The 27,176-nt window shown below is 42.2% G+C and overlaps 1 protein-coding gene across 1 annotated transcript in view; it reads right to left on the reverse strand.

Moving 5' to 3' along the window:
• Positions 1 to 2,380: 2,380 nt before the first annotated feature.
• The window catches only part of UBE4A (ubiquitination factor E4A), a 66,756-nt gene continuing 41,960 nt past the window's right edge, over positions 2,381 to 27,176 (reverse strand). Inside the window, exons 13-20 of the mRNA XM_077456887.1 lie at positions 18,454 to 18,641; positions 18,268 to 18,368; positions 18,060 to 18,173; positions 15,793 to 15,967; positions 13,454 to 13,634; positions 8,437 to 8,584; positions 5,213 to 5,370; positions 2,381 to 3,458 (exon numbers count right to left, since the gene is read on the reverse strand). Of these exons, the coding sequence (XP_077313013.1) occupies positions 3,320 to 3,458; positions 5,213 to 5,370; positions 8,437 to 8,584; positions 13,454 to 13,634; positions 15,793 to 15,967; positions 18,060 to 18,173; positions 18,268 to 18,368; positions 18,454 to 18,641 (1,204 nt within the window). The 3' untranslated portion in view covers positions 2,381 to 3,319. The remainder of the gene's footprint in view (positions 3,459 to 5,212; positions 5,371 to 8,436; positions 8,585 to 13,453; positions 13,635 to 15,792; positions 15,968 to 18,059; positions 18,174 to 18,267; positions 18,369 to 18,453; positions 18,642 to 27,176) is intronic.

The following is a 27,176-nucleotide window of genomic DNA, read 5'->3' on the forward strand; positions in this document are numbered from 1 at the left end:
ATCTGTGCCGCCTATCCATGCCCATCTGTGCCGCCCATCCATGCCAGCTATCAGTGCCAATTTGTGCCACCTATCAGTGTCCATCCGTGTCGCCCATCCGTGTCGCCCATCGGTGCCGCCTATCAGTGCCGCCTATCAGTGTCACATATCAGTGTCCATCAATGCCACCTCATCAGTGCCACATCATTGGTGCCCATCAGTGCCGCCTTATCAGTGCCCATCAGTGTAGCCCCATCAGTGCCCATCAGTGAAGAAGAAAACGTACTTATTTACAAAGTTTTAAAACTGAAACAAAAAAAAAACATTATTTTTTTCAAAATTTTCGGTATTTTTTTATTTGTAGCGCAAAAAATAAAAACCGTAGAGGTGATCAAATACCACCAAAAGAAAGCTCTATTTGTGGGAAAAAAATGATAAAAATTTCATTTGGGTGCAGTGTAGCATGATCGCGCAATTGTCATTCAAAGTGCAACAGCGCTGAAAGCTCAAAATTGGTCTGGGCAGGAAGGTGTTTAAGTGCCCTGTACTGATGTGGTTAAAAAAATAAATAAAAAAAAAATGTAATTTTAAGAACGTTTGTTCAATTTTCTAATCATTAGTGGGGTCAAATTGACGTTCATTTTTAACCACAGTGACGGGAAAATTTGCAAGTAATAGAATATTATGATTTTCACACAGTGTATGTGTTTTTTTTTTCAGAAATTACATTCATTTTAAAAACAGAATGTTAAAAACAAGTGAAAATTTCAAACATTCTTTCATTCAGCGAATGTACAAGGATTTTTCGCCTGATTATTCTCATCTGAAAATGGATCCGTGTGGCCAGCATAAGGCTCGGTACACACCTATGCAGTTTGCTTTTGATCCGTTTCCGCAGTGCTTTTTGCTGTGCGTTTTGATTTTTGCACACGTGATTTTGCATTTATTTTGCCAATTTGATGTTGGGCAGATTAAAAAAACACAAATTGCTTCAAAAAAGCATTACTTGCTTTTCTGCAGCTTCTCTATTGAAGTATATTGAACCAAAAAAGCACCGTTTTGTGTTAAAAAAAAAAAAAAAAAAAAAGAGTCCCTGACCCTTTCCAACAATGCAGCGGTTGAAAAAAAGCATAGAGGTGAACGTGTCCCATAGAAAACCATGTAAATGAACTGTAGTGCGTTTCTGCAAAAAGCACCAAAAAACACAGATGTGAACCAGGTCCAAGACGTTTAGTAACATAATGGGGTTAAAAAAACTAAAATGAGCCCTTTATAGTCCAAAAAAAGCAGATAATCACTGCTGTAAGGGGTTCTTTCTTACTGTAGAACTGTGAAAGTAATATTTACAGTAGCGGTTATTTGCTCTTTTTGTACTATAAAGGGCTCATTTTATTTTTTTTAACCCCATTATGTTACTGGCCGATTAATCGATTATGAAAATAGTAATCGATTAATTTCATAATCGATTATAGTTGTTGCAGCCCTACTTACATATAAAATAGCAGAATCTGGTGTAAGACAGCAGTAATTATATGGAGTAAATCTGTATATGCTGCATCTGTCAGGAACAGAAGAGGAGGTAAAACCAGCTGTATACACTGATGGATGGAAGAAGGGACGAGCGCCTCAGCAGAACCAAACGTTGGCGCGTGCTGGAAGATCAGGGCTTGGTCTACAGTACAATATGAACTGAATTAGATTGGCATACATGGCTTGAATATCAGCTGATTTCAACTGAATCTACTGAAATTCAAGCAACTGGTTGCCCTGTCGGCACCACCCAACTCAACAAAGGTCGACTGAAAAATCAAAATAGTCAGGTGGAAAATTGTTGGCCGAACACTGATAGCACCCTATCAGAGGCAGTCACTGTTCAGGTATTCAGGTAGCTGTAGGTTTTGCAGCTGTTTGAATAAAAAAGCTGGCAGTAGAGATCCTTCCAAGTATGTTGTTGAGGCTGGCTATACATGCTTCAGTTTTTCCTTTTAACGAGAGGGTCGAATGAAAAAAATTGACCCGATTCCCCCGTTCTCACATTTGTTGTGCATGGGGGGAATTCTCCCTGATGTGTCATTGTATTCTGACAGCAGGGAGACTCCCTCTCTGTCAGAATACACAATGCTACAACTTATTGCCCGCTTCTGCTTAACCACAGTGGCCACACATGAATTGGAATTTGGCTGGTCCCTGCTGAACTGGACAAATTTCGATCCATGTATGGCCAGCTTTAGTGTGGATAGAGATATCTATTAGGCTGAACCTGAGAAAACTGTGTGTATGGCTAGCGTTAGTCAGCCCCATAGGGGCCTGTGGATCAGGTTTGCTAATCCTCAGCATACTGCAGAGTTGTCCATATGAATATTAGGAAATCCAATTTCAATAAAGCAAAAAAATACTCAAATGCAGATTTACAATTTATTAACATGAATTATTGTACATTTACAGTTCAGCAGCTAGAATCTACCTCCCCTATATAGAGACATTTGTTCTCCTGCTTGATAACTTACACATTACTCTCCACCTAATTTTGTCTAATTCACAGAATCAGCTTTCTTTACCTAAAACATAGCAAGACACATCCCTAGTGACACAAAAACATTATATTGTGTACGACATTTTAAAAATTATATACTAAAAATGTTAACTTAAGTCTAAGGATGATTTGATTATTTCTGAAATCTGCATTATTTAGTCCACCTATGACCTAAAGGTTGTAAACTAGATAAGTAACACGAGATGAACTTTAATTCCTATACAAAATGTTATCAAGAGGTTTCCAAGATCTCGGTAAATCTACCAGATCCTTCAGATGTGGTCAATAGAGAGGTATCAGTCCAAAGAATTCAGCACTTGTAACTTTCATTATAGGAGCTTGCCAACTTTACACCAAAAAGGGCCAATAAAATCTGACAAGGAATCCATAAATCCAATTGAACAAAGGAAAAAAAAAAGCACTGAAGGTGTCCAACTGTGCAGTAGCCAGTGCTGCTGAAGTAAAAGAAGATATCTCGGGAACATCACAGCTTTGAATATATATTATCAGTCTTCTTAAAGAACTGTCTTTGCAAATAGATGTGCATATTTATTATTGTGTATAACTGCTAGTTCTCTTAGAACACCCCAAAACATATTAGCTGGAGAGCAGGTATTAACTCTTCCTTCTTTGGCAGCAAGTAATCAAATGTTAAAAAAATTTATATGTTAAATATGTGCATGACACAGTGTCTTTCATAGTTCCTTCGTTCATCAATATGCTTGTGAAGAGCAGAGTATCCGGTGGTGGTCTGGCTATAAAGTTTGGGGGCTTCGTTATACGTGCCATTTCAGTCCATGAGTCCTTCTACAATGAATAATTTCCCATGTTCTCACTCTGTTGTGTGCGTTCTGCAAGCCACTCCGAGATCCTTTCCTTTAATTCCGTATTTGGTTTCAGCTGATCCATAGTGAGAGGACTTCGGTTAAAAGGGTCAGTCTGATCACTGTAGGTAAAAGAATGCATACAATTAATTTAATTAACATACAGTATATACAGTATGGTTTTTTTATTTCGTACACAAAAGGTAGGTTTGCTGACTAAATGTGGATCGCAACAACAAAAGCTTAACAAAAGGACTGTCACCTTTTAAACAGCCATCCATACAGGAGTCCATATTTTCATTGCAACAGGGTGGTTGTGCAGAAGTTGATTGGTAGATTGACTTCTGTACAACCACAGTGCCCATGCATGAATCAAAATTTGGCCAGTCCCTGCTGAACCTGCCAAATTTCTATGCATATATGGCCAGCTTTAGTGAACTTTGTGAAAGGTTTCAGAATCTAAAGCAGTTTCTTCCCCTCTTGGAAGAAGCCAATTAAAATAATCAGACTTTCATCAATTTTAGGGTTATCCTTTTTCCCCAAATGAAAAAAGCATTATTCCACCCCCCCCCCCCCCCCCCCAATGCCCAGGTTCTTTATTCTTGCCTATTCAAGGGTGACATACCAGGAATGCTAAAGGTCAGGCTGTAATCCCTCTTGCAGCATTCCTGCACATGTGCACAACTTCATGGACTCCTTCCTGTGATTTCCACATTACGCATTCCAGAAGGCAGCTTTGTGGGATCTTGCGCATGTATAGAAATGGCGCGGGGGGGGGGGGTGCTGGGTGTGCCTGCAGCATCTTTGAATATGTGCTGGGTGTCCAGACATGCGCAGACACATTGTGGGCAATTCAAGATAGCAAGGCTGAAGAGGGGAGGTGTAGGAAGAACTTTCCCTACAAGCAAGACATTGCCGGATTCCATAGACTCATAGGTAAGTTTTTTCTAACTTTTATTCATTCATAAGTTTTAGGATTTAATGTTATTTTTGATAGTAAGGGCGAAGTTCCTCTTGAAAGGGAAGCATACCTAATGTTTAACTAAACGACTCTGCCTAGCCTATGTGAATGGTGGAAATACAGAAAAAAAGCTCTCTACAATTGAAAGCAATGATAAAAAATATATATATTATATTTTTACAAACACTGCCCCTTCTCCTTATCACATCATTACTGTAGTATTTTTTTTCTGAAATACCACAAGCAGAAAAAAATAGCACATTAAGGCCACTAGATGGAGCTGCTGATCACAGGAAATCACTGTATATAAGAAAAACAGACAGAATTTGTCAAGGGTGGGTGAATGTCACATTTGTCCAACATTTATTTTTTTATATAAACAGACTTCAAGGTGTAGTATCTAAGATTTAAAGTCAAATATTAATTTTCACATTGTATTTCAATTGTGTCTAGCCTACTCCTATTAATTTGAATGGCCTTGAAGTTTGAAAATGTACTTTTTGAAGAAGCACATTTACTTCCCTGAATTTTGTGACATGTAGTCACTGTGCCCTGTAAATATGCACTAATGTGTCACACATTTCACAGAGCCTGTCTTCTAAACTACAGAGGTGCTGGGAGGAGGCAGAGCCTGTATAGGAGTCACTGCTTGTAGGCAGCAAGGTAACATGGGATATGTAGTTCTTAGACATTTAAAGTAAACAGCAGAGAAGAAGCTGCATATGTGGAATCCAAGAAGTTGAGGAAAAACATGGGCAGCAGACAGGCAGCTTTCACAATATGAAAGGAGATTTTTCAAATAGGCTTGTATTGGGTCGTCAATGCTTTATACATTTATTAGAATATGCAGCACAGTTTATTCCCTTTCACATGAAGGGAATAATATCATACCCATTTTATTCATCCAATAGTTACCTTAGTAGATGTCGTGCAATGGTTGACCTATCCACAGTGACACGGGAGGATGGCAGAATGACCGGATCTGACATCACGGTACTCATAATAGGATCAAGAAACTCATCAGGTGCATCAGCAAAGGTCTCTTCTTCGCGCTGTTGTCTGTCTGCCAAAGACTAAAATCAGGGGAAAAAAATTTAAAGTGTAGGTAAAACAGGAAATATTTCTTATTTGCTCCCTTTTGGTCTGTTATAATAAAATGCTTCCAGTGGTGTATATATATATATATATATATATATATATATATATATAGATATATAGATATATATATAGATATATAGATATAGATATATATGTGTGTGTGTGTGTGTGTGTGTGTGTGTGTGTAATTGTGTTGTTGTCCCCTATACATTGTAAAGCGCTGCGTAAACTGTTGGCGCTATATAAATTGTGTATAAAAATAATAATATGTATATGTATGTATATATATGTGTGTGTGTGTTTGACAAGTGCAAAAGAAAAAAAAAAAATAGTTGTTCATCACAGCCCCAAATGATCCACAATGGCTCAAAAGGGATATGGTCCAGAAATATTTAGACAGAATAAAGGTGGATAAAGCACCTAGACCAGATGCCATCCACCCACGGATCCTAAAAGAATTGAGCTCTGTAATTACAATGCCATTGTATCTAATCTATAGCGACTCATTAATGACAGGAATAGTACCACTAGATTGGGGTAGAGCCAATGTGGTGCCCATATTTAAAAAGTGTACAAAGTCTTTATCAAGTAACTATAGACCTGTTAGTTTAACTTCTATAGTCGGGAAGATACTGGAGAGTTTAATAAAAGACCAGGCGAGTTCTTGCTGGAAAAAAATATTTTAAGCAACAGACAGCATGGATTCAAGAAAGACAGAAGTTGTCAAACAAACCTGATTTTTTTCTATGAGGTGGTAAGTAAAACCTTGGACAGAGGGGTGGCGGTGGACGTGGTATACTTGGATTTTGCAAAAGCATCTGACAGTTCCCCACACACACAGCTCATGTGTAAGGTAAAGTCTACAGGTTTGGAAATATCAGTTTGTAAATGGATAGAAAACTGGCTAAAAGACGGAATTCAGAGAGTAGTGGTTAATGATTCTTACTCTGAATGGTCTAAGGTTATCAGTGGTGTACCCCAAGGTTCAGTGCTGGGACCCTTACTTTTTAACATCTTTATAAATGATATTGGGTCTGGGATCAAAAGTAACATTTCTGTCTTTGCAGATGACACCAAGATATGCAGTGGAATAAACGTCCTTACAGGATGTCTCCAATTTACAAGCCAACCTCAATGCTCTGTCTAATTGGGCGACTATGTGGCAGATGAGGTTTAATGTTGATAAGTGTAAAGTTATGCACTTGGGGGGCTAAGAATATGCATGCATTATACATGCTAGGGGGGAGTACAACTGGGGGAATCCATAGTGGAGAAGGATCTGGGGGTTTTGGTAGATCATAAGCTCAATAATAGCATGCAATGCCAAGCTGTGGTTTCGAAAGTGAGCAAAGTCCTTTCATATATATATATATATATATATATATATATATATATATATATATATAGAGAGATATAGAGAGAGAGATATAGAGAGAGAGATAGAGAGAGAGAGAGAGAGAGAGAGAGAGAGAGAGAGAGAGAGAGAGAGAGAGAGAGAGAGAGAGAGAGAGAGATCGTTTTGCTCCTGTACAAATCATTAGTAAGACCTCATCTGGAATATGCAAGTTTTGAAAGGCCTGAATTCTATCCTAAGTGTACATAATATAACTGGGTACTAACATTTATAGGTAAAGTTGATCCAGGGAAAATCTTCTTGCCTCTCTGGGATCAAGAAGGAACTTTCTCCCCTGCTGTAGCAAATTGGATCCTGCCTTTCTCGGGATCAACTGTGGGTATAGGATTGGGTATATGGGATTGTATAATATATTTTATTTTATTTATTTATTTATGGTTGAACTAGATGGACTTGTGTCTTTCTTTTCAACCTGACTGTGTAACTAAGAGGAAAAACTCTTGGGAGGCAATTAAAAGGGATTTTCACCATTTTATTATCCAATGTATATATCTTAAAAGAAGTACCAACACTTCTAGATATATTTGATATGCTGGGGAATAGCATTATTGGAGAGGCACAAATTCATTTTCCTAACAGCCCGGCATATACTGCTTGGCTGTACAAGATTCTTTACTGTTCAGGATGTTTTCATGCAAAGTAAACAAAAAGGGAAAAAAAAGAGGACATAATACTTGTTAGATTTTTAGATCGGGGAAACTTTCTTTGTGGTTTCTTTACAAGGAAGACTAGAAAGCAATATTTCATCACTTTCTTAACCACTTGCCATCTGGAAAATCACTGTGCCCAGATGAAATGTATATAATTTATTTCACACAAATAGAGCAGTGATCAGTGACTTATAGCGGGATAGTATGGTGGGCAAGCTGACACTAACACTTTTGAAACTTTGTGGGAACTAGTGACACTAATACAGTGATAAGTACTAAAAATATACACTGTCACTGCACGAATGACATTGGCTGGGAAGGGGTTAACATCTAGGGTGATCAAAGGGTTAACTGTGGGTCTAACACTGCTTGGTGCATTAACTGTGTGCTGTTTTTACTAAGGGATGTGCCAGTTTTTACCCCTTTAATCTGCAATAGATTTTATTTTTATTTTTCACAAGCTATATTAATCAATTGTACTAGGCACATCATTATATCACTAATTATTTTAGCTATTTAAATGAACAGCGCCACACCTACCTCTATTTTCCTTTTCTCATCTTTCTACCCCACTTAAGTGGGAGTAATCAGTAGGGGCAGCAGTTCTTTATATATGTTATTTGATTTTACACATTTAAATATATAATTTTTTGCTGGTACTTAATAAATCTTTCACTGCATGGAATCAAACAATTTTCCTTCGGTATACAGTATTATTGGTCCTCACTGCTCCTCGTGGGAGGCGGGGGTGTGTTAGTGTCTACACTGGAAATGTTTCCAACGATATACGGAAAGTGTGACTTGCATTGTATTACCCCATGTTGTGGACATCTGAAATGTATCAGTATTATTTTATTCTGTTAAAAGCAATAAAAACATATTTGGCTCTAAATGATTGGGGTAGAGAAGTATTTCCCTAAACATACTCCACATTGCATTACAATGCAAGACTATTTACTACCAAAGCATTTACTCACTTTAATCTTCTCAGCCAGATTAGTGAATGCCACGATCATATTTCCCGGCTTGTTTATTTTCTTTAAGACCCGTACAGTTTGTGCAAATAGCATTGGTGAATAGGAGCGACCATCCTTGGGTACTGAGGCACGGAAATTCTCTTCGTCACTGCAAGAGAGAGAATAAGTACCGGGTATGACTACAGTTTGCATCTCTTTTGTGTTCTTTTTATGTGCAAGTCTAGGTGTGCACCTTTTATTTCTTTAAACCCTCTACATCACATGTTAGGTTTTTACCTCAAAATGGTCTACAATGCATATATGGAACCAGATAATGTCAAATTTCTTAAAGTGGAACTATACTGCATCTCAGCACCAAAAAACAAAAATGCTACCGTATTTATCAGCGTATAACACGCACTTTTTTCCCCATTAAAAGCAGGGGAAAATTGTGGGTGCGTGTTATACGCCGATCCCCTGCAGTTCTGAGCCTCTGGGTGGCTTTCAGGCCCTTTGGCTCCTCTCGGCAGCTTTTGGCCGCCTTCGGCCATTCTCGGCGGCTTTCGGCCAAAGGGAAATAAAACTGACAAGGCTGCAATGGTGGACAAGGCTGCATGACAAGGCTGCAATGGTGGACAAGGCTGCATGACAAGGCTGCAATGGTGGACAAGGCTGCATGACAAGGCTGCAATGGTGGACAAGGCTGCATGACAAGGCTGCAGATGGACAATGATAAGGCTGCATTGATGGGCATTTAAATGCAAGTTTTTTTTTTCCTTAAAATTCCCTCCTAAACTAGGGGTGAGTGTTATACGCCGGCGCGTGTTATACGCCGATAAATACGGTATTTAATTTTTAATATTCAAAGCAAATTCCCCTCATCCATCCATGTGTCTATACTTTGTTTTGCTGTGAAATCACTTTGAAAAATACCCCACTGCATTCTTGGCCATGGCCATCTTAACCACTTCACCCCCCCGGAAGGATTAGTGAATGCCACGATCATATTTCCCGGCTTGTTTATTTTCTTTAAGACACGTACAGTTTGAGCAAATAGCATTGGTGAATAGGAGCGACCATCCTTGGGTACTGACCAGAGCATTTTTTTGCGATTCGACACTGCGTCGCTTTAACTGACAATTTGCGTGGTCGTGCGACGTGGCTCCCAAACAAAATTTACGTTCTTTTTTTCCCCACAAATACAGCTTTGTTTTAGTGGTATTTTGATCACCTCTGCGGTTTTTATTTTTTATGCTATAAACAAAAAAAGTGTTAATTTTGAAAAAAACAACGAAATTAACTAAAAATATATAAAAAAAAAAAAAAGTTTTTCCTCAGTTTAGGCCGATACGTATTCTTCTACATATTTTTGTTAAAAAAAAAAAAAAAAAAAATAAATAAATCGCAATAAGCGTTTATTGATTCGTTTGCACAAAAGTTATAGTGTCTACAAAATAGGGGATAGTTTTATGGCATTTTTATTAATATATTTTTTTTTTTTACTAGTAATGGCGGCGATCAGCGATTTTTATCATGACTGCGATATTATGGCAGACACATCGGACTATTTTGACACATTTTTGGGACCATTGGCATTAATACAGCGATCAATGCTATAAAATTGCATTGATTACTGTAAAAATGTCACTGGCAGTGGAGGGGTTAACCACTAGGGGGCTGGGAGGGGTTTAGTGTATCCTAGGGGCATGTTCCTAACTGTCTGGGGGCGTGGCTGTGTGTGACACCGCACTGATCACTGCTCCGATGACAGGGAGCAGACGATCAGTGTGCTGACATTAGGCAGAATGGGGAGATGCTGTTCACATCGGCATCTCCTTGTTCTGAGCTCCGTGACACGATCGCGGGTATCCCCGCAGAGATCGAGTCCGCGGGACCCGCGGGCATGGAGCTTGCGGCAGGCACGTTACTTCTCCCGACCGTGCCATTCTGCCGACGTACAAGTACAGGAGTCGGTCAGGAACAGGTTAAAGTTGTGTAAACCCTCCATATACCCAGTGAAGTGAAGAGCCGCAGATGATACCCAGAGATTAAACAAATCCTCCTACATAAGTTTTACATCTATATCTGCTGTCTTCAACTTTATATACTGTTTAGAAAGGGCACATACTGTTCGAATTTTCTCTTTCAGATTCACCTGTGGGCGTGGATTCTTGCTATACACTGTGAGAAACTGAGATAGCGGATTGGAGGAAAGGTAGACACCCCCTCCCAACACATGCAGAGCTTGCCTCTGAATAGTTCAGCTTTGTGCGAATTTATGTATAACTCATTCCCTGACACAAACTTCAGGTTCCGTCTGGGAGAACTTGTTAGAAGTCATCAGGCTGAAAACAGACAAACGGAGCAGAAGACAGATACGGGACATAGTGCTTTGAAGAGAGAACAAATCTCTGCAGATATGTGTGTCCAGATAAAATTTCATGAATCATGTTTACACCCACTTTAACCACTTGCCGACCGCCTTCAGCATATATACTGCAGCAAGGTGGCTCGGCTGCACAAACCAACGTAAGTGTACTTTGGTCTGTGCATGTGGTATTGCGGGCACCGAGAGAGAGGCAGAATGGGGACCTGCCTATGTAAACAAGGCAGATCACCATTCTGACAGGGCAGGAGAGAGAGATCAGCTGTTACTAGTGATCAGGAACAGCTATCTCTCTCTACTCCCAGTCAGTCCATCCCCATGACAGTTAGAAATCACCTCCCTAGGGAACACTTAACCCTTTGATCACCACTAGTGTTAAATATTTCCCTGCTAGTGCCAGTTATACAGTGATCAGTGCATTTTTATAGCACTGATCGCTGTATAAATGTCACCGGTCCCAAAAAAGTGTCACTTTGAGTCAGATGTATCTGCCCCACAATGTCACAAGCCCGCTAAAAATCGCTGATCCCTGCCATTTTCAGTAATAACAATAAAAAATAAAAATTTTTAAAAAGTCCCTAAATCGTTCCTCAAATTTTTTTTAGACGTTATAACTTTTGCGTAAACCAATGAATATACACCACTTGTTGCGTTTTTTTACCAAAAATATGTAGCAGAATACATATTCGCCTAAACTGATGAATAAGTTAGTTTTTTATTGGATATCTATTATAGCAGATAGTAAAAAATATTGTTTTTTTTTTTTTTGTTTTTTTCAAAATTGTCAGTCTATTTTTGTTTATAGCACAACAAATAAAAACCGCAAGAGGTGATAAAATAACACCAAAAGAAAGCTCTATTTTTGGAAAAAAAAGGACATCAATTTTGTTTGGGTACAACATCACACGACCGCGCAATTGTCAGTTAAAGCGAAGCAGTCCCGTATCACAAAAAATGTCCTGTTTATTAAAGGGGTAAATCCTCCCAGGGCTGAAATGGTTAAATAAGGGCAGATGTTTCATGTCGCATTTACTTCCTGAAATCCATCTGCCCTTAGTTTAGGCATGCAGGCATAAGGTGTGCTTAGATGAGAAAACCCCTCCTCCCCTCTTGAAGACTCCTGGGATTTATGGCATCATTCACCTAGGCCTGGAAACCAGGACGCAACTGACGAAATGTAAAAACAAGTTCTAAACAAGTAAATATGACATACTTTAATATCTATTTGCTAATGCTAACAACATAAGGTTTAAAGCAGTAGTAAACTCCATTTGGCAACTTTTACCTACAGGTAAGCTTACCTGTACATAAAATTAAAATCTCCTAAACATGAACCATTTAAAAAAATATTCACAGATTTTGCAGCCAGTGACATCACCTGCGCATGCACACTGCGCTCTCAAGGGATGGTATACTGAGTATGACTTCCCTTCAGATCGCTGTGCCACAATCATGGCTCATGTGCAGGAATGACATCATCAGACTTAGCCATTCAAACACCCAGAGCCCTGCGAACCCGGAAAGAAGACCAGATGAAGACGGAAGCCCGGTCAGTGGTGACGCTGGAGGGCTTAGTTTTAAAGTAAACAATGCGATGCCACAGGATGCCATTTTTTTGCTTTTTTCTGGATTTACTACCACTTTAAAAATAGTCGGCATTGACAGAGGAAGTTAACGTTAAGTTAAAAAAAAAAATACCAATAATAACATGTACTTATTAGAATTTTTTAAAAATTGCAATTACTGATCGTACTATAAATACCAGGGATTGACCAATATAGTTTTTTCGGTGCCAATATGATACTGATATTTCGGCCACCTCTTCTGCAGATAGCTGATATTTTGTACATTTAAAACTTTTTTTTTTTTTTACACTGTCATTTTACTTTTTTTTTGTTTTTTATCACTGTTATTTTTGTCACAAGGGATGTAAACATCCCTTGTGACAGTAATAGGCATATGAGAGGTACTCTTTATGGAGAGATAGGGGTCCATAAGACCCCAAACCCCTCCACCACTGGACTTCAAAGTATTCAAGATCATCATTTTAAATACTTTTTTATTTTTTAAAAACTGGCGCCTTTAAGATGCCAGTAATCCAGGAACTGATGTCATGACATCGCTTATGGATTACTAGATCTGAGTCCCGAACCAAGCATTGGCTTTGTTCAGGTCTTCGGCCAGCCGGTGGACATGCCGGCTGCTTGCCGGTGTGACGGGAGAGTCCAGGCGAGAGGCGGAAGGAGGTGGGTATATTCCCTCCCGCTGTTTGTAATAATAACCGAGTGTCTGCTGAGCCGCATAAGTCCTTGTTATTACAATAAAGCCAACCGTCCGCACTAAAGAACGCTACCGGGGAGATGCATTACCTTGGTAAGACCCATTAAAGCAATATCGGTCAGTTTTTTTGACCGATACCTCTAGAAAAGTGAATATCAGCCGCACCAGTAATTGGTCAATCCCTAATAAATACCAATAATAAATAAATAAATAAATAATAATGACTGAAAGGTAGAAAAAAAAACACTTTCTGCAATTTTCAGCTAGAAAACCATACACTGAAGAAGCCATTGAATAACAGGTTACGTTTACCATACAATTTTCAACTGTCAGTGGGACTGTAAACCCCTTATGACGTAATACAACATTTACCTTAAGTTCAAGTAGATGGTGCAGATATCAGAAACCAGTTGCTGTGGCTTGAAGTCAAATTCACTAAAATCTTTCACTTTCAAGGCCCCCATCTTAGGACCCACGAGATGCTGGAGGAAGTAGTTAAGCATAGAAATAATACGTTCTGCCAAAAATGGCTGGACAAAAAGTGAGCATATATCTAAAGAAAAAAAATAAAGAAAGAAACAGATTTTGTTAAGCCAACAAGCCACCATCCACAGAGTTGGAGGCAGAAAGCAAATTTGCTAATAAATACCATATCTCAATATGACTGCTGTACCATGAATTTTATTACAGGAGAGGGGAGAGCTTTAGGATGACCTCATCAATACGCTGCTGCTGCTGCTGCTTCACTGTCCAATCAGCAGGCTGGCAGAAAAAAACTGACTGAGGTAGTAATGACATAAGATAGATAAGATAGATGTCATTACCTTGATTTCAAAAAGCTTAGGAATGACCAGGCACGGGGAAGATGTTCAAACCTTTATTTCTCTCAACCCATCTTCTAAATATAGCCTTTACCTCAATCTAACCATTAAACCTAAGCCTGAACCTGAGCTCTACCCCTAAATTAATCCCTAACCCAAACATCTGAAAGTATTTCACAGTGTATGTCAATCACCGTGGGCTTTCAATAAATATTTTATTCCTCTAAAAATCCTGCAAGTACAGAAACATATTTGCTGAAGTGCCACTCAGCTCCTAAGGCTTTTTGTGGGCTGACAACACATTTTTGTGAACTGATTGGTGTCAGCCCTGCCCAGTTGTCTTTTGTGAAACTACTCAAACCATCCCCCTATTCTATACAACATAAAATGTAATTGTTAAAATAATATGGATTTTTTACTAAATCACACACTTGTAGAAAGTATTACCCAAAAACAAAAGCAAAAGAGAGTGCATATCCACCCTAGTGTAGCACAATTTTATTAGATTAAAAAAAAAAACGTAATCCAATGCACTCACAAGGGATGGATAACTGACAGACACATTGTTCCTAGCCGCCTCTACTGGATCACCACAGTCACCGACCAAAGGGGGGAAAAGATCACAGAAGCACTGGATGGAAGCCTCAGTTCTCCTGTCTCAATGGAGCCGCTGTCACTCAGCGAGGCTTGCAGGGACCCCGCTGCGCATGGGCCCAGTCTAGCCAGCACCATGCATGGGTGGAATGTAGCAAAAAAATTTTTTCCATTCTACCCATCCACGGCACTGGATGGAAAACTCGCTGAGTGACAGCGGCTCCATTGAGACAGGAAAACGGAGACTTCCATCCAGTGCTTCTGGGATCTTTTCCCCCCTTTGGACGGTGAATGTGGCGACCCAGGAGAGGCGGCTAGGAACACTCTTCAATGAGTCTGTCAGTTCTCCATCCCTTGTGAGTGCATTAGATCAAGTTTTTTTTTTTGTAATATAATAAAATTGTGTTACACTAGGGTGGATGTGCACTCTCTTTTGCTTTTGGGTAATACTTTTTACAAGTGTGTGATTTAGTAAAAATACGTATATTTTTTAACAAATGTGTCCAAAGCTACAAGTGTCATCACAATATTTAGACATTTCCTTTTTCCTCCTGGAACAAGTACCGTATTTATCGGCGAATAACACGCACTTTTTCCCCTTTAAAATCGGGGGAAAGTCGTGGGTGCGTGTTATACGCCGATCCCCACTGTCTGTGAGTGCCGCCGAAAAAGACCGAGCGCCACCGAAAAAGACCGAGCCGTCTGCTCGGCTCCGCTCGTAGTCCCGCCTCCCTGCTGTTTCTGGAGCGAGCGCTGCCGAAAAAGACCGAGCTGACTGTACTGTGTACTCGGCTAGGCTTGCAGTCCCGCCCATACTGGGCGGGACTGCGAGCCGAGCCAAGCCGAATACACAGTAGAGTCGGCTCGGTCTTTTTCAGCAGCGCTCACTCCAGAAACAGCAGGGAGGCGGGACTACGAGCGGAGCCGAGCAGACGGCTCGGTCTTTTTCGGCGGCGCTCGCTCGGTTTGTCTCGGCGGCGGGATATTTAAACATGGGCAAGGCTGCAAACGGCGCTGGGCAAGCTGGAAATGACACTGGCAAGCTGCAAATGACACTCTGCAAGGCTGCAAACAGTGCTGGGCAAGCTGCAAATGACACTGATCATTCTGCAATGATGGACAAGGCTGCAGATGCACACTGATAAGGCTGCATTGATGGGCATTTAAATGTAAGTTTTTTTTTTCCTTAAACTTCCCTCCTAAAAATTTTTTCCTTAAAATGCCCTCCTAAACTTGGGGTGCGTGTTATACCCCGATAAATACGGTATATAGAATAATCTGTCTTATATACGTTACCTGATGTAAGAAATGCTAAGGTCCCAATGGTTTCATTTGACATGATGTTGTGGAACCTGGCTAACTGGCCAAACATGAGCAGATTGGAATCCTTCTCCCGTCGGCTCTCGGTGCTCAAATTATCCCATTCGCCCCGGTCCCTTTCTATTTGAAGTACTTTAATTTTGCTCAGGTACTGGAAGTCAAGAAAGAGACAAGAAAAAGGGAAATCATCAGAACACACCTAATCTAGAAATTCCATGAAGAGACACTAGGGGTTTATTTACTTTGCAAATGCAGCTGTGCTCATTTTCCCGACAGCTTAGTGAATGTGGTAAAGATTCACTTTGTAAACAATACCCATATTTAAAAAAAACAGCATTTTTGCTGGCACGTTTGGATGATGGAAATCAGCAGAGCATCACCAGAGTCACTGAGCTCTGGGGAAAATGAGTGCAACAGCACTTGCAAATTGCACAGTCTATTTTCCTTTAGTAAATCAACCCCACTGTTACCTTGCCCATGCAGAGAAAAGTAACAGCATCTCTGCAAAGGGAATCCCCACCCCCTATACTCACCTTACCAGCACCTCCTTCCTCCTCTACAGCCAGCACAAAAATGTCAGCAAACTTTACAAATGGAGACTTCACTCTTCACAACACGTGACAATGCTTGGGCCAAGCAGCCTGCTAGATCTGATCACTGTCACAGTGATGGGGGGTTACATGCTCTATACCCAAAAGTGATGGGTTCTGTGGATGGCTGCAGTAGAGGGAATGCTGGCAAGGCGAGTATAAAGGCATTGGGGAAAAGGGGCCTTTCAGAGACAATTTCATCTGTCACTTTGCCCTGCATGAGTAAAATGATGGGGTCTATCAGACCCTAGGTCTCTCCACTGCTGAATCCGTTTGATCAAGATCGACTCGAGCAAATGCTTTACAAGAAAGTAAAGCTTGTAAACAAACAAACCAAAATTGGAAGTGAAAAATTCATTGCTTCCGCTTTTTGACATCACATAGGGGGAAAAACATACACAAGTCCCTTTCATTCATTTTAGTGCACCTGATGGGAGCGGTCAAATTGGTATCAGGCTCCCGGGGGGACGGAAGAGCATGACAAAAACATCAGGCAGCAGTGGGAGGGGGGGGTTGTATAGCCACTCAATCACTTTTACATTATATGGAGTTTCTGGTGGCATAAAATGATATCTGGGTTATGGCTGCAGCCATGACCCAGATATCACCGTTCCCATCATACAGGTAACAATGGGAAGCAGTTAAAAACAAAAAAATGTAGTATATTGCAGTTTACCAGTCCTCAGATGTGGCAGAGGCATTAGTTTTCCGTTTTCAGATTTTTTTCTTGAATTTTCCCCTGGTAATCCTGCAAATAGCACCCTTCCTGTTCCTTCATAACTATGCCTTTTTCTCCACTGTATTATGGAAACAGCCATGGGGTGGACATCACACGTCTCTTTTCACCTCTATTATATGGTGGATTCATCGTAGTAGTAACACAAGAAGGAGGTTTTTACTTTCTTGTGTTACTTAATCCACAACAGTAAAGCGTGTCTGTATATGCAGTAAATCATGCTGGTTATACTCCCCTAATGGGTTAATCCTGTGCATTGTGTATAATGGCTGTTCAATCCCGTCTCTCTGATCCTCCTCTTCTTCCACTGTCTCCAAAAAATTACCTGATATTTACAGAGTCAGGGGACAGGTTGCACATGCTCAGTTTAGTGTGTATTGCTAGAGAGTTTTTGTTTTTCTTGGGAGAGTGCATGTGATCAGCACAGGGCCAATCAGCACTGTCCAGACAGAGGATCAAGGGAGAATGAAAACTCCTCCTACAAGCTTTACTAGGAACTGATAAAAGTCACAAGGCTGCTATATGCTGCTGATGAGAAACGTTATTTATCAGTTTATATTTACTAAGATAATTGCATTTCCATTTTCTTTGTACTGTGGGAGACCAGACCATAGTGACTGCAGGTTCTGGGTTTAGTAACACTTTAAGGCATACACGTAGTGACAGACACTGTATTTCTTGCAAGATCAACAGGTATTTTGTGTACTGGAGGATGAAAACGAATACAGCCACCAAAACTAAAAACAAGAAGTGTGTTACTTGCAGGATCATCAGGTGAAAATAAGGGGGAAAAGGGAATAGGAGAAATATTGTAGCTATTGTATCTGAGGACTGGTAAGCTTCAATATATAAAACTTTTTGTATGCATTAAAACCATAACATTTAATATTGTTGCACTTTTTTTTTATTTTATTTACCTGGATAGCTTCATCCAATAAGAATACAGCATCATTCATCAATAAGTTGAGAAATCGCAAAAACAGTGGTGGGTTCACAGCTTCAAGGTTTTCTGCTGCATAGTCAGCTAGATTCTGTGGAACACAAAAGTGTTGTTAAAAAAATGGAAGATTAAGCAATCACAGATGAGCACGCCAGAAGTAGCAAGTATTATGTGGAACCGCTAACCTTTATACTCTGCCGATATGTGTCCTGTCCCCACATATATCTTAAAATAGGGTACATAGGCCGCCGATAGTTAAACTTCTGCTCAAACTGATGGGGGTCCCCTGTGGAAGAATATTTAGCATACTTAATTAAAATAGTGTAAAGGTAGAGCCTTTGTGCAATAAAACACTACTCTGCTATACTTACCTGTAAATTCTATATCGACAAACACTTTTATAAGAGCTTCTGCAAGGCGTGGTGCATGTCGGTATGAACAAAAGATTCGCTGGCGATGGAAGACACTGGAGATTAGTGGATTCTGGGTTTGCTCCAAATGAGGCATCACAGCCTCCAGTACCTCTGCTAACTTGGCACGAAGGTGAGGATTTTTCATTCTGAAAAAAAAAATATATATAGTTTTAGCTACATTTCTATAAAGTATTAAAAAGAGCAACTGCAGGCAACATGTGCAATCGGTATAGAATAAAAGAACCTAGCAGGCTTTGTAAAAGTCTTTATAGTATGGCTGCAACCTCCTGCAAGGCATTCTGTGCTGCCCAGTCTTCCTTAATAGAGCTAAAACTCTCTTATGTAATGTTTCCCGCAGACTGCAGTGGGCATGAAAAACTGCCACAAGATTTTTTCCTAAATGAGGGGTATACTACACAAAACACTGGTAGCTTTTACATGGTCTCCAGAGTCCATCAGTAATGTATTAACCAATATTACTTACTGGACTCCGGAGACCATGTAAAAGTTACCAGTGTTCTGTGTAGTATACTCCTCATTCAGGAAAAAAAAAATCTATTATATTAACCTGCTTAACCACTTCAATACCAGGTATATTCTGGCACTCCTACATGTAAAAATCATCATTGAAATGGCTGTCATTGCAACTTTTTATCTTGCATGGTATTTGCGCAATCATTTTTCGAACGCCTTTTTTTGGGGAAAAAAAACGGTTTTATGAATTAAAAAATAACAAAACAGTAAAGTTAGCCCAATTTTTTGTATAATGTGAAAGATGATGTTACGCCAAGTAAATAGATACCTAACATGTCACGCTTTAAAATTGCGCACACTCATGGAATGGCGCCAAACTTCGGTACTTAAAAATCTCAATACGCGACGCTTAAATTTTTTTTACAGGTTACCAGTTTAGAGTTACAGAGGAGGTCTAGTGCTAGAATTGTTGCACAGGCTCTAACGCACGCGGCAATACCTCACGTGTGGTTTGAATGTCGTTTACATATGTGGGCGGGACTTACATGTGCGTTCGCTTCTGAACGCAAGCTACCGGGGACAGGGGCGGTTTACATTTTTAATTTATTTTTTATTATTTTACTTCCCTTGTAATAGGAATGGTGTGTGACAGGTCCTCTTTTTGAAGAGATGCAGGGTCATTGGGTCAATAAGACTCCACATCTCTTCTTCAGGCTGGAAAGCATGAGATCGTGAAAAAAAAAAAAAATCACTGATCTCATGCTGACAGTCACGATCGCGACTTTGTTTATTTCCAGGAACCCAGGTGTGACATCATAACGTCGCGCCCGGGCCTTCGATGGTCATAGAGATAACTGGTGACCATCTGGTCACCGGAAATCTCTACGCTCGTCATCCGGCGGTGGCTGATTCTGGATGGCGGCGGGAGGGGTGGGGAGGGAGGGATGTCGACTATAAGAACGATCAAGTGGCGGAACTGCCCCTATGATCATTCTTATCATGCACAGATTTGCCGGCCGGAAAGAATAATATCTGAATGATGCCTGTAGCTGCAGGCATCATTCAGATATTCCCATTCAATGTCAAGGGTGTCATATGACGCCCTTAGTATTGAAGTGGTTAAAAGAGAAGTATTAAATCATACTAACCGACACGTTGTGCCGTGTCCATTTCTACAAAATAAAGGAGAACATTATGAGGGCCGCCAGCACGCAGCAGTCGATCCTCTTTAATGACGCACCCATCATGCTCCTTCCTGATCTCTCTCGCCAAACACTGGCTTTGCGGAAATCCCTACGACCCCTCACGCAACTCCTGCAAGCAAGACAGATCAAATACCAATGGCGTTTCCCGTTCCATCTTCGAGTGCACCACGCGGGTAAAACCGCTGTATTTCGTACGTTGGGGGACCTGCCTACATTTCTTAGTACGCTTGAACTGCCCCAAGTTGCCCTGCCTGACTGGCCGTTTGCACCGACCACTCCAGGTCTACCCTACACCCCGCAATGGCAGAAGCAAGGACGCAAGCGCACCACTCGGTCCCCGCAGCTTCAGGATCCCAACGACTGACCCGATCCAGTGGGCCCCCCGGGCCTGTTTTCTCCTCCCGCCGCTGGGGCCTTCCCCTGTGATGGCCTTGGACCCGTATGGGTCGAATATCTCACATGTTGATTAACCCTTTTGTTTACAGGTTTTTTGCATATCTTTTACAACCCCCGTTGCTGTGTTCCCCTCCCCCCTTTCCCTATAGTTGGGGTTATCCGTTGTGCTGATAGTTCCTGGACTGATCTCAAGACTTGTCTTTGCAACCCACTGTATACAACGGTCCCCTCCGTGTTGCCCTTGACATACTTTATGATTATTGTTTTGTTTAATCTGATCCCTTTGTTGGGCCTATTGCATGTTCTTCCCCCTATGACTCATAGATGTTCTCTATTTTATGCCGGTTTACAATTGCATTTATTGATGACCACTAAGATGTTTATGCTTACTATGTTCTTTAGTTTACTCTTTAGGTCGCAACTGATACTGGTTTACCCATGGGGCCGGGGTGCTGGGAGCTGCCCGACTCTGTGTTTTTATCCCACACTCCCCCCCCCCTTTACGGGGTTTTTTTTTTTTTTTTTTTTTGTGCGCCCCACGGTGATCCTATGATCACTGTGCGATGCACTGATTTGTGCCTTTATGACAGGCTTCTTTTCTTTGTAATGTTTGCCTTTTGGAGCCACCTAGTGGCCTTTTTTATTTTTATTTTTATTTTACTTTTCTTGCCTACTCCTCTTTTCTGCCTGACCTACTGGGCCCGTCTCCTATCACTGATGTTTCTAAATGCCCTGTTTCATGTCCCCCTGCTTATTGTGCTGGGAACGGGTTACCATACCTGCCACTGTTGTTACTACTTATGCAAGGTTGTCATACTGTTCTTTCTCTCTATTCTTTCTTCTCTTCTCCCCTTCACCTTCTCTCTGCCTTTACCCTCCCACCCCTCCCCCCCTCCCTTACCTCCCCTGTACATCCTCTATTCCTGTTCCTTACCCCAATGGGGTTTGCCCATAGTGTCACTTATCCTATTGATCCCGAGCTCCACCCTAATGATCCCCCATGGCTAGTGACGATTCGATAACTTTTGCTTCCTTTAATTGTAGGGGTTTCAACACTCCCGAGAAGCGGAGCCAGACACTTTACCATTTTCACAAAAAGCACGCGAAAATTCTGTTGCTCCAGGAAACACATTTTCGAGCTGGAGCTATTCCGGCACTGCGCAATAGGTACTACCCTCAATGGTTCCACAGTGTTAATCCGCAGGCCAAATCCAAGGGGGTGTCTGTTGCCTTTCATAAATCTTTTAACCCGGAGGTCCTGGACTCTCTCATAGACGATTCAGGCCGCTATGTATTTTTGAAATTGAAACTAAACGATTTTCTCTTTACAGTAGCTAACGTTTACGTGCCGAACGTGGGCCAGGCTCGGTTCCTCTCTTCAGTCCTCACCAGACTATCCTCCTTTGGAGGGTCGGCTTTTATTGTTGGAGGTGATCTCAATGTTGCCCTCTCCCCATCCGCAGACACATCCTCGGGTAAGTCTTCTGTACCTTGCTCCACCTTGACACGTATTAAATCACTCCTCCATTCCTCCCATCTGGTGGATGCCTGGCGAGTCCAGCATCCCACGGAAAGGGATTACAGTTATTTTTCAGTCTCACACAACTCCTACAGTAGATTGGACCACTTTCTCATATCGCAATCACTTCTAGACACGCCTCTCCAAACGGCGATCGGTAACCTCCTATGGTCCGATCATGCCCCCGTCTATCTGACTCTAGTCCGCCCCCCTGTTGCCCGCCGGGGGGCGAGCTGGAGGCTTAATGACAATCTGCTGCGGGACACCGTGTGCGTGGCGGATGTCTCCAAAGTCATTAAAAATTTCATAGGTGACCACTCCGCGGACACAACCTCCCCTTTGAACCAGTGGGACACACTCAAATGTGTGATCCGGGGTACCCTCATACAACACGGCTCCCGCCTTAAGAAGGCCCGCGCTCATGATATACGCAAACTCCTTTCCTTCCTTGAATCCCTTCATAAAAAAGACCTGGACCCTACGGTTTTTGTCCGGCTTTCCAACGCCCGCAGAGACTTGCTACAGCTCTTAGACGCGCACTCCCTCATTGCCCGGGATAAAGCGCGGAATCACTTCTACTCCCTGGCGAATAAATGTGGTAAACACCTGGCCAGAACTATTCACCCTAGACCCCCAAGACATTCTATCCCCTTTATCGTCCAATCGGACCTTAGGAAAACGTTTAACACCTCCGGGATATCTGAATCCTTCCGGCAATATTATTCACAGCTTTATAACCTCCCGCGTGCAAACCCCTCCGATCGGTCCCCCCCCTCTCCCGACCCCACACAGGATTATATTATGGAAACTGCTCTACCCACTATTGATGATGCAGACGCGACATCCCTAGATGAGCCCCTAACTACTTCTGAATTTCTGCAGGCCATCAAAGCCCTTAAAGTGGGCAAATGCCCGGGTCCTGACGGCTTTACACCCCGGTTCTACAAGACATTTGCCCCACAACTTGCACCCCTTCTGACAAAGGCCTTTAATTCGGTAGACAGTCTTAACCTCCCCTCCAAGGAATCTTTATCTGCCAACATCTCTATTATCCCTAAACCAGGCAAGGACCCATCCCAATGCAGCAGCTATCGACCCATATCCCTGCTCAACATAGATATTAAGCTATTTGCGAAAGTTCTGGCTACCCGTCTGTCCCCTTTATTGCCTAAAATTATTCACAACGATCAAGTGGGTTTTGTCCCTGGCAGAGAAGCGAGGGACAACACCTCCAAGACGATACATCTTATCTCCCTGATCCAACGTAAAGGCCTGAAAGCTTGCCTTTTATCTTTTGACGCTGAAAAGGCCTTCGATAGGGTCAGCTGGAGGTTCCTACAGCTGTCTCTACAACAACTTGGCATCGGAACTCCCTTCATCTCTAAAGTTATGTCCCTATATTCACGACCCTCGGCTACGGTCCTAGTCAACGGTACCACATCAGCCCCCTTTGACATTGCAAACGGTACCCGCCAGGGCTGCCCCCGTCCCCCCTCCTCTTTGTCATTATTATTGAACATTTAGCCTGTGCCATACGACAAAACCCCTCCATTCTAGGTATCCACACTCCGTCTGCGCATCACAAACTTTCCCTGTATGCTGATGACCTCCTTGTGTACCTTCAGAATCCGCACACCTCCCTACCATCCCTACTCAGAGAATTTAAACGTTTTGGTACCCATAGTAACTTCAAGATCAACATTACTAAGACTGAAGCCCTTAACATATCCCTCACCCCCTCCACACTGTCCCTTCTAAAATCCAATTTCTCATTTAAATGGCAGACCAAGGGGATTTCTTATCTAGGGGTTATTATACCCTCCAACCTAGCTAACCTGTTTTCCCTGAACTATATTCCCCTGCTTAACCGTATACGGAAGGACCTTGAGGAATGGGGGGGGTCTCCCTTGCCCTGGTTCGGAAGGATTAATATCCTAAAGATGGACATCCTGCCCAAGCTCCTGTATTTATTTCAAACCATCCCCATCCAAGTCCCCAAATCATTTTTCATCTCCCTGCGTTCGATAGCCATCAGATTCATGTGGAACAGGGGCCTCCCCAGAGTTAAATTTAAACTGCTTACACTCCCGAAGACTATGGGGGGAACAGGCCTCCCTGACTTTGAGACTTACCATGCAGCTGCTCATATGACTCGCATCATAGAATGGTTCCCCCGTCCTCCTTGCAAGGCCTCGGTGGCCGTTGAACAGGACCTTTCTCCTGTGGATCTCCGAGCTCTTCTATGGGGATACAATCAGGACTACTCTAGTATGACATCCTTATCCCCATTGACCTTGGCCTCCTTGAAATTATGGTATAAGACAGGGCTAAACACCACCCTTTCCTCTGATCCGGGCCCCCTGACGTCCCTCTTTGACCATCCTGCTTTACCACAAAGTACAGGGGCAGCCTCCCTAGGACCCTTTAGGCGTGCGGAGTGGCCGCAAGCTCACACATTTGTGCATCCCTCTCAGGGGACCCCGGTCCCCCTGGCAGACTCTGGAGATTGGCTCACGGCCCTACAGGTGTCCGCATTTACCAAACGCCTACACTCCTCCTCTCAAATACACCGCAAGCTTACCGACTTTGAGGTGTTGTGCTCGCTCCCAGAAGCCCCCAAACACCTGCTATCCTCCTTATATAACTTACTACAGACTTTAGCGCATGATCAGCTCCCACCTTATACTAGGCTGTGGTCTGCGGATTTGGGTGAAGACATCACTGTGCCGGACTGGCAAACTTCTTTCCACTTCACACACAAGTCGACCATCTCCTGCTACTCTCAAGAGAAGAACTATAAGCTGCTGTCCAGATGGTACAGAGACCCTGCTACTTTACACAAAATCTTCCCGTCTACGCCAGCCACCTGCTGGCGCTGTGAAGCCTCAGTCGGAACCTATCTACATGTCTGGTGGGACTGTGAGAGGATCCGCCCCTTCTGGACACAGGTTTTTGAATGTTATAATCTTCTAGCTGATACTCCAGTTCCTATCTCTCCGAAAATTGCATTACTCTCAATATTGCCCGGGTCTATTAAATCGCAGAGACAAAGATTGCTTCGTTTTTTTATGTCCTCTGCTAGGCAGCTGATACCTGCTTATTGGAAGACGACGACTACCCCCCCATTGTCACGGTGGGTATCCATTATGAATGACACCATGAGAATGGAGGAGATGTTGGCACTGGACAATGACACTTACACCAAGTTTATATCTCAATGGTCGATCTGGCTCCGCTTCTCTTCCTCTGACACCTTAATGGAACAAATTTTGAATGCATAAGGACGCTGTGGGCTCTCTCCTACCCTTCCCCCCCCCCTACCCGTATCCCTTCCCCTTCCCCCCTTTTCCCTCTCCTCTCATCTTGATATTCATTTTTCCCTGTATCACTCTGTTCCTCTTTCTTTTGCTCCTCTCTTCCCTTTCTTTTCTCTCTTTCTTTCTGTCTTCTTCGTAATGCTAATTACACGTTGTCTCATGTAGTAACCCATGAGTATTTTTTCCCTACTGTGGCCTTGTGGATCGGGAACAGGCTGTTTTCCCTGTTTTCCAAACTTTCCGACGGGGCCGACTGTGGTTGATAGTCGTTAGCCGTCCATTCATAAATGTAGTCCTGTTACTGTTCCTGCTTGTATTTGCTTCATGAAGGTTACTGTCTATTATTGTTTTTACTTGAAATGTTCAATAAATATATTTTCAACACTAAATCATACTAACCTAGGTGTATGCAGCATCTGTCCCCCACAGGCTCTAAGGCTGAGAACCGAGCGATCAAATACTGCTGATTGCTCGGTTCTCAGTGCTCTGTGAGCAGAGAGAGTTGGTGACTGCCAATCACCGGCTCTCTGCTTTGCTCCAACCCTCCCCACTCACTGGAGCGCTGGGCTGTGAAGGGGTGGGAGCAGCCAGATCAGGCTCTCAGCAGCTTGACGGGAGACTGAGCTGGGTACCGATCCAGGCATGTGGGTGGATTACGACCATATGATCACGATTTTTCCCAAACCTGGACTGGCTCTGTGACATTAGCCGACATCCGGCTTCAGCCTGTCTGCTGAAAACAAGTCACAGGAATGCAAAACAATCTGCACTCCTGTGATGTGATCCACAGGTGAAGTACAGCCAAACGAGCTTGGACCACTTCCTCCTTTCACATATACATACACTGATCAACCATAACATTATGACCACTGAAATGTAAAATGAATAACATTGATTATCGCATTACAATGGCATCTGAAAAAGGGTTGGATATATTAGGCATAAGGATTTGAGCAACTCTGACAAGGGCCAAATTGTAATGGCTAGATGACTGGGTCAGAGCATCTCCAAAACTGCAGCTCTTACGGGATATTGCTGGAAACTACAGGCCTGTCAGTCTAATATCAGTAGTATGTAAACTATATGAGGGGATAAGGGACCATATCCAAGAATTTGCTGATGAAAACAATATCATTATTAGTAATCAGCATGGGTTTATGAAAAGGTCGCTCTGGCCAAATATTCCCGGTCTGCAGTGAGCAGGACCTTAAAAAAGTGGTCCAAGGAAAAGAAAAACAGCAACAGGGTCATGGGCGGCCAAGGCTCTTTGATGCACATGGGAGATGAAGGCTGGCCCATATAGTCTCATACAATACAAGAGCTACTGTTAAATTTCTGAATAAGTTCATGGTCGTTCTGATAGAAAGGTGTCAGAACACAGTGCTTAGCATTTTGCTGCAAATGAGGCAGTGTAGCTGCAGACAAGCAAGGAGGGGGAAGGCTGACCCATGTCTACTGCCAAAAGTGCCTACAATGGGAACATGAGCATCAAAACTGCACCACAGAGCAATTTTCTTTTATATTATGTAAATAGTTGGGTAAGCGTGAGTCGCTTACCTAGGGAAGAGATGGCACCAGGATGCACTATGGGCAGAAAGCAGGCCGGCAGAGGCAGTGTAATGCTTTGTCTAGTGAAGTCCATGCCTTGATGGGTCAAGTCTGTGTTGGTGGCAAAAGGGGGACCTACTCAATATTAGATGTGTGACCATGAATGTTATGGCCTTGTTCCAAGATGAGCTATTGAACCATAGTAGCTGTATACCCATACAA

Source organism: Lithobates pipiens, unplaced genomic scaffold (genome assembly GCF_037356315.1).
Source record: "Lithobates pipiens isolate NorthernLeopardFrog02 unplaced genomic scaffold, aLitPip1_a1.2 Scaffold_27, whole genome shotgun sequence".
Classification (NCBI taxonomy): domain Eukaryota; kingdom Metazoa; phylum Chordata; class Amphibia; order Anura; family Ranidae; genus Lithobates; species Lithobates pipiens.